At 42.9% G+C, this 12,500-nt stretch overlaps 1 protein-coding gene across 1 annotated transcript in view; it reads right to left on the bottom strand.

Moving 5' to 3' along the window:
* Positions 1 to 8,048: 8,048 nt before the first annotated feature.
* The window catches only part of LOC308375866 (somatomedin-B and thrombospondin type-1 domain-containing protein), a gene marked incomplete at its 5' end in the record, with an annotated part of 24,986 nt that continues 20,534 nt past the window's right edge, over positions 8,049 to 12,500 (bottom strand). Inside the window, 3 exons of the mRNA XM_080852063.1 lie at positions 8,049 to 8,167; positions 8,415 to 8,573; positions 12,395 to 12,485. Coding sequence (XP_080708189.1) covers positions 8,062 to 8,167; positions 8,415 to 8,573; positions 12,395 to 12,485 — 356 coding nt within the window. The 3' untranslated portion in view covers positions 8,049 to 8,061. The remainder of the gene's footprint in view (positions 8,168 to 8,414; positions 8,574 to 12,394; positions 12,486 to 12,500) is intronic.

Below are 12,500 nucleotides of genomic sequence, written 5' to 3'. Positions count from 1 at the left end.
GCCCCTAGGGAGGCCTGACAGCCACTGACGGGTGTGGATTGGGCCAGATTTTAGCCATATTGGTGCTGAATCCATCTCCCAGTCTGCTGCTGTCTGAAGAAATGCTTTAGCTGGATGTAGGCCTCGTGGTGGCAGGCATCATCCTGACTCTAAACCACATCACAGCCATCAGATCAACCCCAGAGTATGCTCTTAATCCGGGTAAGAGGCACCTGGAGGGCTTCACACACCCCAGACTGGAGTGGATGGAGCCAGGTCAGTCACATCAGGGTCTTTGGAGCCTGAAGTTCAGTCAGTGTGGAAAGAGCTGTAATTACTGCCTGCTGTACAGCTGTGTTTATGCCATTGTTGAGCACAGTGAACTCGACCTTGTGGAAAGGAGGTGTAAAAGTCTGTGTGTGTGTGTGCATTAATTATGTAGGTATGTGTGTTGAGGACGTAAATGTGTTTGTGCATATGTTTGTGTGTCAGAGAGCGAACGACACGTGCCTCTGCCTTGTATATCCGCTCATTTTGTGTCCATCACTGAATCTGAAGTAGTTGAGGTGGTGTGTTATTTCAGACTCTCCCATGTTCTGCCATTGTTTTATACCCAGCTGTTCATTTTCATTAATTAGTGAAGTATAACCTGTGTTCTCCGGGCTGCTGCTCACCATATGAAACGGAGTTGTCACACTGTCATATATGAGAACAACAATCTTCCAGTATAGTTCATTTTTGTACCACTCTGGATCCAAGCTTGCATCTTTTTCCTCCCTTGCTCTGTCTTAACTGTTGGCAAAATGTATGTTGACAGTCTTTTGATTGAATTAATGAAAAAAAAGTACAAATGGCAACACCAATAATAAAAGTACTTTTACGACTGTTCATGATTGGTCAATTTCTCATGTATTTAGATAAGGGGGACCCTTGTGGTCTTTTTTTCAAAACGTAAAGGTAGAGTAGAGGATAAGTTACAAAAGCTGGCTCACTACTTTTGAGCACAGTGAAAATTGGTTTGGAAATGCAAGTAACAGTGACAATATGAATTTTCTATAGACCCTACAAACTGAAAGATTATATTTATAAAGTAATATATGACATACAACTGATCCAAATCATATCAAGGCTATCAGTTGGCTGTCTTAGGGAAGCTCCGTTAGGTCTGTATTCTTTAATCCATAGGCCAATATGTCCTCTGTAATGTATTCAATTCATATGTGACCTTAAATTCTTCATTGTTTTCCAACCACGTCAACTAACGTCGCGCACATCGCTAGCGTGCACCGCTATTCATTATCATTCCAGTGTGCCAGGCCAGCTGCACGCGGACACCTAGGCTCTCATTACCGCCGCGTGATGAATGTGGCGCGTGAACAGCTGCTTTTACTAGTCGGTAAAACCGGTGTTTAGGTGTCCACACATCAGTGGACAAACACGTTATGATATAGACGATATGTCCTTAATGTAGGTGTCCTACACATTACGTAAGTGCAACGAAGTGATTTTCCACAATCTAGAAGAAGCACACACATAATGTTAAGACGCTGGGATAAGCATCCAATGCCTAGCCTGTTGCTCAATCATCCGACGCTGTCATCCTACAGCATATGCAAAGGAATGCGCCCTCACGCTTGTTCACACAGTTAATGCCAGCACTGCCGATGAACGTGGCCATATTACATTTTACAGGCATCTTGCATATCACAACATCAAAATCACAAAGAAATATAGCCTGTGTTTATACTTTTCACAATTCCTAATTTAAAGGGTAGGTGATTTATTTCAGAAACATTTTTGTTGTCTTCCTTATATTCTAATTGAAATGAATACATATGGTCTGACAACCAAAAGAAAGACATCTCTGATCTGTGGCAGCCGTAGGTCTTTAAAAAGCCTTTCCAATGATTGAATTCCTCCTGGATTGAATGGCCTACCTGCCTGAGCACTCATTGAATTCCTCCTGGATTGAATGGCCTACCTGCCTGAGCACTCATTGAATTCCTCCTGGATTGAATGGCCTACCTGCCTGAGCACTCATTGAATTCCTCCTGGATTGAATGGCCTACCTGCCTGAGCACTCATTGAATTCCTCCTGGATAGAATGGCCTACCTGCCTGAGCACTCATTGAATTCCTCCTGGATAGAATGGCCTACCTGCCTGAGCACTCATTGAATTCCTCCTGGATTGAATGGCCTACCTGCCTGAGCACTCATTGAATTCCTCCTGGATTGAATGGCCTACCTGCCTGAGCACTCATTGAATTCCTCCTGGATAGAATGGCCTACCTGCCTGAGCACTCATTGAATTCCTCCTGGATAGAATGGCCTACCTGCCTGAGCACTCATTGCGTGTGATGGGGTCTTCGACAAAGGCAGACATTTAGTTATAAAAGCTAGCGGGCTAGTCTCACAAGAAAAGCAGAGAAGGTGCAGCCAAAATGTCCAGTTGCACCTATGCTTACAACAGCCTGCTACTACTAAACAAAGCAGGAAACGAAAGACAGAAGTAGCCTACAGACAGAAGTACAAGGGCTGTGTACCTAAAGGCCTCCATATTTAACAAACACAAACTGCTTGACACAAAGTTAAAAGCACAACCTGAAATGTGGGTGATGGGAGTTGTGCAGGCACAGTCACCAATCACGCTGCTTCCTCTGTTTGGCAGTTGACCGTCCACTCAGCCACTGAAGTCCGTGGGCAGCAAATGAGTTAAGGACGAAAGGGTCTGAAGCCGAGCTTGACAGTTCAGTAAACGCACCCCACACAGGGAGAGAAAGTTAGGCAGTTGGTAGTGTGGCAGTTGGCATAAAAAGCTATAACCTAGCGCTTCAACTCAACGCAGCTCCAGGAGCCAACGATGGCGACAACTGAGGAAGTTTAAGGGACTGAAAAGTGATACCATGGTTGCTGTATTTCTGTTGGACAGGTAATTATCTGGTTTGTTTTTGGGTGAATTTGTTATTTTTACTGATCTATGTAGACAAGCCAACGTAGCTAGCTAAGTATGTACTGTACTTTATGTATAAGCCCAATGCTAATGCTAGTAGACTGTTAACAGGAACCTGCTATGTAATCTATAAGTGTCAGTTTGAGGGTATTTTATTATGTTAGTCTATATTGGCTTTGGGTGAGACGTTATACAAATGTGATGATGTAGCTTACTTGTGTGTTTTCGTACAGAAAGATGAGGTAGTTGGATATGGTTAGCGATGACACCGCTCACTGCACTCTTCTCCCCAACTCTTAATGCTCTCTCGCTCTCTCTCACTCTCTCTTGTGGACTGGTGCTCCAGTAGTCAGGTAGGGCACAATTCATGAGTGACTTTAGTGGTGTGGGATTTATTTCCACTGTTTCCTTTCAAATTCTATGATACTCTTGCTGGGTTCTCCAGAATCGCCTACCCTACCTTTAATATGCACTTGCATAATTTTTCACCAGTGAATAATTAGAACACAAATAATCTGTGAATATAGACATGAAAAGATTTATATTCTCTCCGCATCCAGGCTCAACACCAGCAAGGGAGCACAACCCAACAGGTAGGCTAGCCTGTAAATGCCCATCAGTCGGAGGTGCCCTGCACCACGAGTCCTGTGGCAATCGCTTTTTATTCCTCTCAGCTGTCTTGGTGTGACCAGACAGTGGCCATCCCATGACAAAGGCCGGAATGTCCCTCTTTTCAAACATGCTAATCCCAGAAACGTCTGCTGTCAGAAAGCATTAGGTCAACTGCCCAAAGACATGGCTTTCCTGCCACAACTACGCACAAACACACACACGCGCACGCACGCACACATACATACACACACACACACACACACTCACACACACACACACAAGAACGCACGCACGCACGCACACACGCACGCACACACACACACACACACACACACATACACACACAAACGCGCACGTACACCCACCCAAATGCGCACGTACACATACACACACACACACACACACACGCACACACACACAGACCAAAGATCAATTTCTCCAGCCATGCAATGCAACAACCACGTTTGCACAGGCCAAAGAAAATGCACTGCTCATACCTCATATAGACAAACACACACAAACACACCCACACACACACACCCACACACACACTCACACACACACCCTCTGGTAGAGGGTGGTCAGACCTGCTGTCCCAGTTGGGGGATCTGATGACAGACACTGATCTGGGACTGAGGCCTGATGCCGTCCCGTGCCCTGACATCATAAAGAGTTGTGCTGACTTTGGAGAGCTTTGTGTGTGTGTGTGTGTTTGTCTTTGGAGAGTTGTCTGTGTCTTGTGTGTGTGATAAGCCAGTAATAAGAGGGCTGTGTGTGTGTGTGTGTGTGTGTGTGTGTGTGTGTGTGTGTGTGTGTGTGTGTGTGTGTGTGTGTGTGTGTGTGTGTGTGTGATAAGCCAATACAAACCGGGTTATGTGTTTGTTTGTGATCCCAAATAAAAGCTGAATCTATCAATCTATCAAGACCACATTTCCTCTACACTTAGCAGCTCTCTAGTATAAGTTCAGTATTTGTATGTATAAGATTGGTTTAAGACTAAATGCAGTACTGTGCTAGCCTGGATACCAGACCGAACCCCGCCCACAACATTTGAGTTCTGGAAGTTCAGTCTGGCACTGCTCCGTTGGGGAGAAATTATCAGATCTCAGAAAACTGATCTAACCAATGAAATTGTCAGGGCGGGCTTCATACGATGATGGACAGATGATCAACCAACGCTTCAGTTGAATTAACGGTAGATTCGAAATCATACCAAGATGGCGGCGTCTCGGGAGTCTGTTAGTGGGAAATATTTTATGTGAATTAAGCTATCTACACGACTTTTTTTTATGTCTACATTGACTTGGTTATTTGTGTATGTGCTACACGAATGTTGCAGAGTATTGTAGGTCTTAACTGAAGCTCTAGACCATTATTGCTAGGTTACTGCTAATGCTTAGACCAAAAATCCATTGAAACACATAGTAGCTAGCTAGCCTCGCTGCTAATTAGTTTAACGTGAGCATGCATATCTCACAGATATTGACAGCGCATTAATTTTGAAAGAGGAACAGAGAAATGCGATCAAGGCATTTGTCGATTGGAAATATGTTATTGCCGTCCTTCTTACGGGATCAGGTAAAAGTTTAATGTATCAGATGGTAATACTACGTTGCTCTGATTGGTTCTAGGTATCCAATTGAGCGAAGAGGCATTTTTTTTCCTGTTTGGTTGAAACACCTCCCATAACCACAGCTCAATGGAGCTGTATCAGGCTCATATTCTGACTAGAATTATGAGTATGACATAGTCAGGCTAGTACTGTGCCACTTGATGTAGAGAATTTACTTATAACAATAAATACCTCTTTTTTAAGAGCTTAACAAACAGTGTGTCAGTGTGGCAAAACAACATCCTCGTCTGATCCTGAGTCGCATCCCACTCCCATTTGTCTAACAGGAGAATCTAAGGGAAGACATAGAGAATGTGAGGAATTCCACAGAACACATGTTAAGGTTTACTCCATGTGTATGCTATACATACATGCACGCGTGTGTATGTGTGTGTCTGTGTGCGTGCGTGCGCGTCTGTGTGTGTGTGTTAGTGTCTGTGCACGTGTGTTCATGCGTGTGTGTGTGTGTCTTTATCTGTGTGAGTGTGTGTGTGTGTCTGTGTGCGTGTGCGTCTGTGTGTGTGTGTAAGTGTCTGTGCACGTGTGTTTATGTGTGTGTGTGTCTTTATCTGTGTGAGTGTGTGTGTGTGTCTGTGTGTTCATGCGTCTGTGTGTGTGTCTTTATCTGTGTGAGTGTGTGTGTGTGTGTCTGTGTGCGTGTGCGTCTGTGTGTGTGTCTTTATCTGTGTGAGTGTGTGTGGGAAAAAGTCAGGTCCTGTCCTGTGGCAGTAATGACTGCACTGAGACCTGAAATGGAATGGTTGCTTTGGTGGACATACCTCGGCTAGCGCAAACTGCAGGTAATTGGTGGGCTTGGGACATGGCAGATGCCACACAGGAGGGGGATGACATGTAGACACAGATGGTCAGGTGGAGACCAGAGATAAATCTTCACCAAAATATCCCCTTAAGCATTTAATTACTACTTTCTCTATGTCTGTTCATCTATTTCCTGTTGCCTTACATTAACTTCTTTGGTGTACACTGTAATTCAGTGTTTGCATTTGGCTATCAAATGTATCCAGTGCATGCATTTAGCTATAGTTTGCATTTGGTTTTCACTGTTATCCAGTGTTAGCATTTAGTTATCACTTTGATTCAGTGTGACAGTAGTACAGGGTGTGTATGTACTGTATTTTGTCAGTTGGTGTGATCCCTGGGTATCACACAGTTAACTTTGCTGTCAGTCACCAGCTTGCTTAGAAAGGTGATCTTCAGGAACAGTGAGTGACGACTGCCTTGAGCTACAGATGCTGACATCTCCAGCTATCCTATGAAACACTGCATTGGAACACGTGTGGCCCCTGAAATGACGGAGAGTCATAATGATCCTGAATCTCTTTGTCAGTATAAGTCTAAATGAGGCTACGTGTTGGACAGATGGAAAAAGGCAGAAGGAGATTACGTTTTTTGTGAAAAAGCATATTTATTTTTGATTAAGGCTATAAGTGAAGTCATACCTTTATATCTGTTATATCTGTTTTATACCCCAAGTTTTGTAATTTTAAATGTGTGTGTGTGTGTGTGTGTGCGTCCCATACTCTTGTAAAATATAGCAAAATAGAATAACCAAAACATCTGGCCCACATATGGCAAAGACCAGGCCCGTATCTCATGAAGACCAAGGTCAGATTTATTTATTTATTCATGTATTTAACATGGACAGTGCGCGTTAATGAACATTACTGTAAATATGCCAGAGTAGCCAAAAAAAAGCTACTTTTCATCTGTAGTCCCTGGCCAGATGTTACAATAGTCTTAAGAATAAAAGCAAAACAAATAATTTCATCTAAGAGGCGAAAGCACATACTGTATATGCAGGTCCAGCAACTTCACCTGGGCCAAAACACTTTATGTGCCGAGCTCTCTGCAATTACTTTGGATTTTGATATAGACCGTACACACATATAAGCATACAGACTGATACATACACATGCCATACATACATACAAATACACCCACACCCACACACACAGACAGACAGACAGACAGACACATGCCATCCATACTATACATACATACATACATACATACATACATACATACATACATACATACATACATACATACATACATACATACATACATACATACATACATACATACATACATACATTCATACATTCATACAAACAAATACAAATACACCCACACACAGACACAGACAGACATACACACATACGTATGTACGTGCAAGCATGATTACTTGTAGAAATGTTTCCTTTGATTACAAAATACACATGAGAGGAAATATGCAGGAGGACCACTGGACCCTAATGCTCCCAACAATCTTAGATGCACTGTCATAAGAAAAACTCCAAAACTCCCACACACACACAGTCAAACAAACACACACACACACACACACACACACACACACACACACACACACACACACACACACACACACACAGTCAAAAGTTTGCACATACAAACATTCACACAAACGAGCACACCAGGACGAAAATGAAACACACACAAACAAATAGAAAGCAGGTTTACAAAAACATATTATACTCAGATACACAAAGACAGGATGAATAAAGAAAAAAATAGTAATCATTTTATAATAATTGTACATGATGCATGTTTAAAGGCAACAAAATCATAGGAGGTAGATAGCGGGTAAGGGGCAGGGCAGCAACAGAAATGGGGTAGTTATTGTGTTCTCATGGGATGTGATTCTAAATACTGGGTTTATATCGATGTGTTTATATTCACAATACTAATGATTAGGGTATAACAGGAGTGGCATAGGAGTATAATCAGTAATCCCCCTTTGGTTCTCTAAATGGTAGCCTCCCAAAGTTTCTGGCCAAACTCTTATTGTGGCATTACCGTGGTGGCAGTACCATGTCTCTACATGTGCGATATTGGGGGTTGGGTTTGGAAGAAGAGAGTTTACTTCTCAGACAAACAGCACTGAGTACGGAGGGCAGCGGCACTTTTCACGTGACGATTCCCTTACCCAGGAACCATGGCAACCAGGTGCAGACGCAGTGGTCCAGAATGTTCTACAATGACACAGATGACAACAGATGTCAAAATAGCTACTCAGAGGTCATTAGAGGGTCACCATTATAGAGGCGTTGCCTCATTCAAGTTCACACCACACCCATTTATAACATATCTGGCAAAGTTTGGGAACATAATTCAAGATATTGGACATTCATTTATAATGTTGACATTGTGTGTGTGTGTATGTGTGTGTATATGTGTGTGAGTGTGTGTGTGTGTGTGTGTGTGTGTGCAAAAACTCACTTGATGCCCTCTAACCCGTCGCCAGAACAGCGGTTGTTGGTCGCCATGGCATCGCTCTGACACTCAACACACACGGATCGCTCAAGCACCAGCTGGGCACTCCACAGCCTCTGCTTACACACCACACTAGCCTGCCTCACACGCATGTACACACAGTAGCTAGGGAAGAGAGAGAGAAGGAAAGAGGGAGAGGGGGAGAGACTTTCATTATTAACTTGCCTTGAAAAAATATATAAACGAAATCTGTTAAGAAAAATGCAATGTCAATATCATTCATTTCATGGAGAGGGTGAGTGAGGGAAACAATTGTTTTTAAAGTGTGTGTGTGTGTGTGTGTGTGTGTGTGTGTGTGTGTGTGTGTGTGTGTGTGTGTGTGTGTGTGTGTGTGTGTACTGTTCAAAGTCAGGACATTTTATAGGGTAACAGTAAAAGGCCAATATCTCCATCCAGCCACAGCTAACACACTCAAACAACTGCAGCCGTGTTTATCACTCCTACAGAAAGGGGGAAATGTCTGTTGTCATGCCAACAAGGCCAGCTGGAGTGTGTGATTGCGGGTGGAAAAGAGCCGGTAATCTCGTCCTGCTCTGAAGCATAACTCACCCACCCTTTTCCCAATACTACAGGGGTCAGGGTATATCCCCACTACGCACACAGGCATACACACACATAGGCACACACACACACACACACACACACACACACACACACACAAATGTAGCGTAACTCACCCACCCTTTTCCCAACACTACAGTGGTCATAACAAATCCCCACTAAACATACACACACACACAAACTCACATGCATACACAGACACTGACACAAACACACACAAAAAAAGTCTCTATGACTAAGCACAAAATACTAAAGGTAGAACAGTACTTGACTGTCTTGATCAAAACTGAGGAGTGGGTTTATTAAGTGCCTTTAAAAATGTTATTGAAGCACACAAACACAGAGAGACTTTATGTCTCTCTCTCTCTCCCTCTCTCTTTGTCATACACACACACACACACACACACACACACACACACTCACACACACACAATTACATACACCCATTTCAAGCATATGTATTTTCTTGTTAAATGTACCAGAAACACTAGTTAGACATATACACACATAAACATATTTACACAAACACATTCACGCACACACACGCTCATTTAATATTGCATAAACATGAGAGTGTCGCCACAGGTTCTTTTTGTCTTTTAATTAGCTGAGGTGTGAAGCGTGCATACCCACGTGTGTGTGTGTGTGTGTGTGTGTGTGTGTGTGTGTGTGTGTGTGTGTGTGTGTTAAAAAGAGCAAGAGTGTGTGTGTTTTGTTATATTCCATAGTGCTTTCTGTTTTGACTGTACACTTCTGATTAAGGAGTTATTTGGGTTTGACATTTTATGTAGGATTGCAAATATGATTGTTGAATTTTATTGCCTCTGAAAGATGGGTATGTGTATGTATTTTTCTTTGTGTGTGCTTTTGCGATTTCATGTGTGGGGCTTGATGACTTCCTAATAAGCAGTGATTACTCGTGCCATAAGGTAGTAATAATTACCTTTTAAGACAGACATGCTGAAACACAATTACTACAGAGAAAGAGATAAACCTTGACTTTTGATTTAAAATACTTGTTGAAAAACCTGTCCATTTCACCAGTTGAACTCAAGCCTCCTAAAGTCAATGGTAACCATCCCCTCCCTCTTAGACCCTCTCTCCCTGAACTGAGCCAGGCAATCGGTCTGCTGGTAGTACACTTGTTTCCTCCAACACTATTCTTGTCTCCACCACTATAGTATAATTGTATACTCCACCAATATAGTATACTTGTATACTCCACCACTTGTCTCCACCACTATAGTATAATTGTATACTCCACCAATATAGTATACTTGTATACTCCACCACTATTCTTGTCTCCACCACTATAGTATAATTGTATACTCCACCACTATAGTATACTTCACTTGTACACTTCACCACTATTCTTGTCTCTTGTCTCCACCAGAGATTAAAACATGCACTTGTATACTCCACCACTATTCCTGTCTCCACCACTATACTTGTCTCCTCCAGAGATTAAAACATGGATACCATGTGAGTTTCCTGGCCTTAATTTATTTGCTTTGACCAGTGCATCAAATAGAGGTGCTAGCCTTGCACCTTCACAGACAAGGTGAAAAACAGATTCAGGCGACTGAGTGACTTTGTTTAGACAATAATAATATTAATATTTTATTTGATCTATTTTCACCAACTTTTCTATATTTACTTTCTAGCAAATGTTCTGGTTTCTTCCAGCAAATGTAAGTCTTTTTATATATATTTACAAAATATCAAAAGTACTCTTGCATTAAGCAGGGGCACTCATGAATGAGGGAGATATCTCTCAGAGACCTAACCAACAAAAGGCTGAAGAGCTCTCTGCTAGTCAGTTTATGCTCAGCAAATCTACCCCCAATCCTTCATGCTGTGCTACAGCCTTTTTCACACCAATGAAGAGAAAAGAGGAGAAACAGAGAGAGAAAAAGAAGAAGGAAATAGACAGAAAGATAGGGATCGGCTTTCCATTGCTCACAAAAAAACACCTGGTCACAGATTTCACAAGTATTTTTGGCACACGACATAAATACACATACAGTACACACACAGACACACACATACACTACACATAAACACACACACCTCCAGTGGATTTACACCCTTTAAAATGTTCATTTCCTGAAACACTTTTCCTTCATCAGTGTAATGAGTGCAGAGTCACACTGATACACACACACACACACACACACACACACACACACATGAACACAGATGTGTGGATAATTGTTTAAGTCTCAGGGACTTTGGGCTAGCTTACATGAGAGTCAGTGCTGAAGCCAGACTGCACAGGGGACCATCACAGCAAGACAAAGCAGTTTTAGTCTGACCTTTCATCTGGATACACACACACACACACACACAGACACGCACTTGCGAAACACACACACACATGCATAAACACATTCACACATCAAACTTGCAAGCACGCATGCAGACACACACAGACACACACAGGTTAAGACACATGCATGCACACACAACACATAGACACTCACAAGCACACATGGAGACACACACCCTCACACACAGACACAGCAACAGCTTGACCTTTCATCACCACAGGAAACAGTCTGCGTTTACACCAAGCTCCTCCAAAGCCATCGCCCTTGGAAATGCATCAACAGGATCACCAGTTGACACCGCGACCTGCGATGCAAGTCAGTCCAAGAGAAGGCGATAAGGGACGACCTCGGGGGTGGGGACTGGCTGTTCCCTGACATGACCGCGTCCCTCCGCCAGCTACAACATCCTCTGGGACACCTAATACAAACACCGCCGCCTTCCCTGCGAAGGTCTGCGCCCACGCCAGGTACTAATGTTTTGGCAACAAATGTCTGCAACTTGGGTCGAGGGAATACGGTTGTCTTGATTAAAGATTGAATAAATGTTTCATGCCATTGTGGTTTGGTCACAAAAACAGACCCAGTGGAGTTCTCTGTGTAGGTCTTTGAGTCCAATTAATTAAAAAGAAAAGACAGAGTGTCTACTAAAGGTGGGGAGGGAGGGGAGGCAACCGGGGGGAGGCTTTGAAGGAGGTTATGAAACACAAATACATCTCAGAAAAAATAACATTTTGGAAGAAAGAGCCATGTCTGAGGGAGATGTTGACTAAAAGGCTCTGAGGAGTGGAGAAGGTTATTAGGGAACATATTTGTGTTTCAGAGTTACAGGGACACAGCATTGCCACGTGATGTGACAGTCAGTGCAGGACATCCTCACTTTGATCTGATGCTTCTATTGGCTTTAGCTACTAGTCACAGAACTGTCAGGTCAAAGATTTGCCTTGTACATCTGACAAGACAACTTCCGAATTAGTGTTTGCGTGTGTAAATGTTCTTTGTGTGAATGTGTGTGTGTGTTTGTGTGTGTAGTCATACCTTGGCTTCTCCTCTTTCATGAGCATATGTGGTCTTCTCCAGGGGTCCTTAAAATTCCTCTTGAAGGAGTCGGGCAGGATTTTAGCCACCTCTGACAATATAATTC

This window comes from Sprattus sprattus (genome assembly GCF_963457725.1).
Source record: "Sprattus sprattus genome assembly, chromosome: 15".
Lineage (NCBI taxonomy): Eukaryota > Metazoa > Chordata > Actinopteri > Clupeiformes > Clupeidae > Sprattus > Sprattus sprattus.
This window is presented reverse-complemented; position numbering and strand designations above follow the sequence as displayed.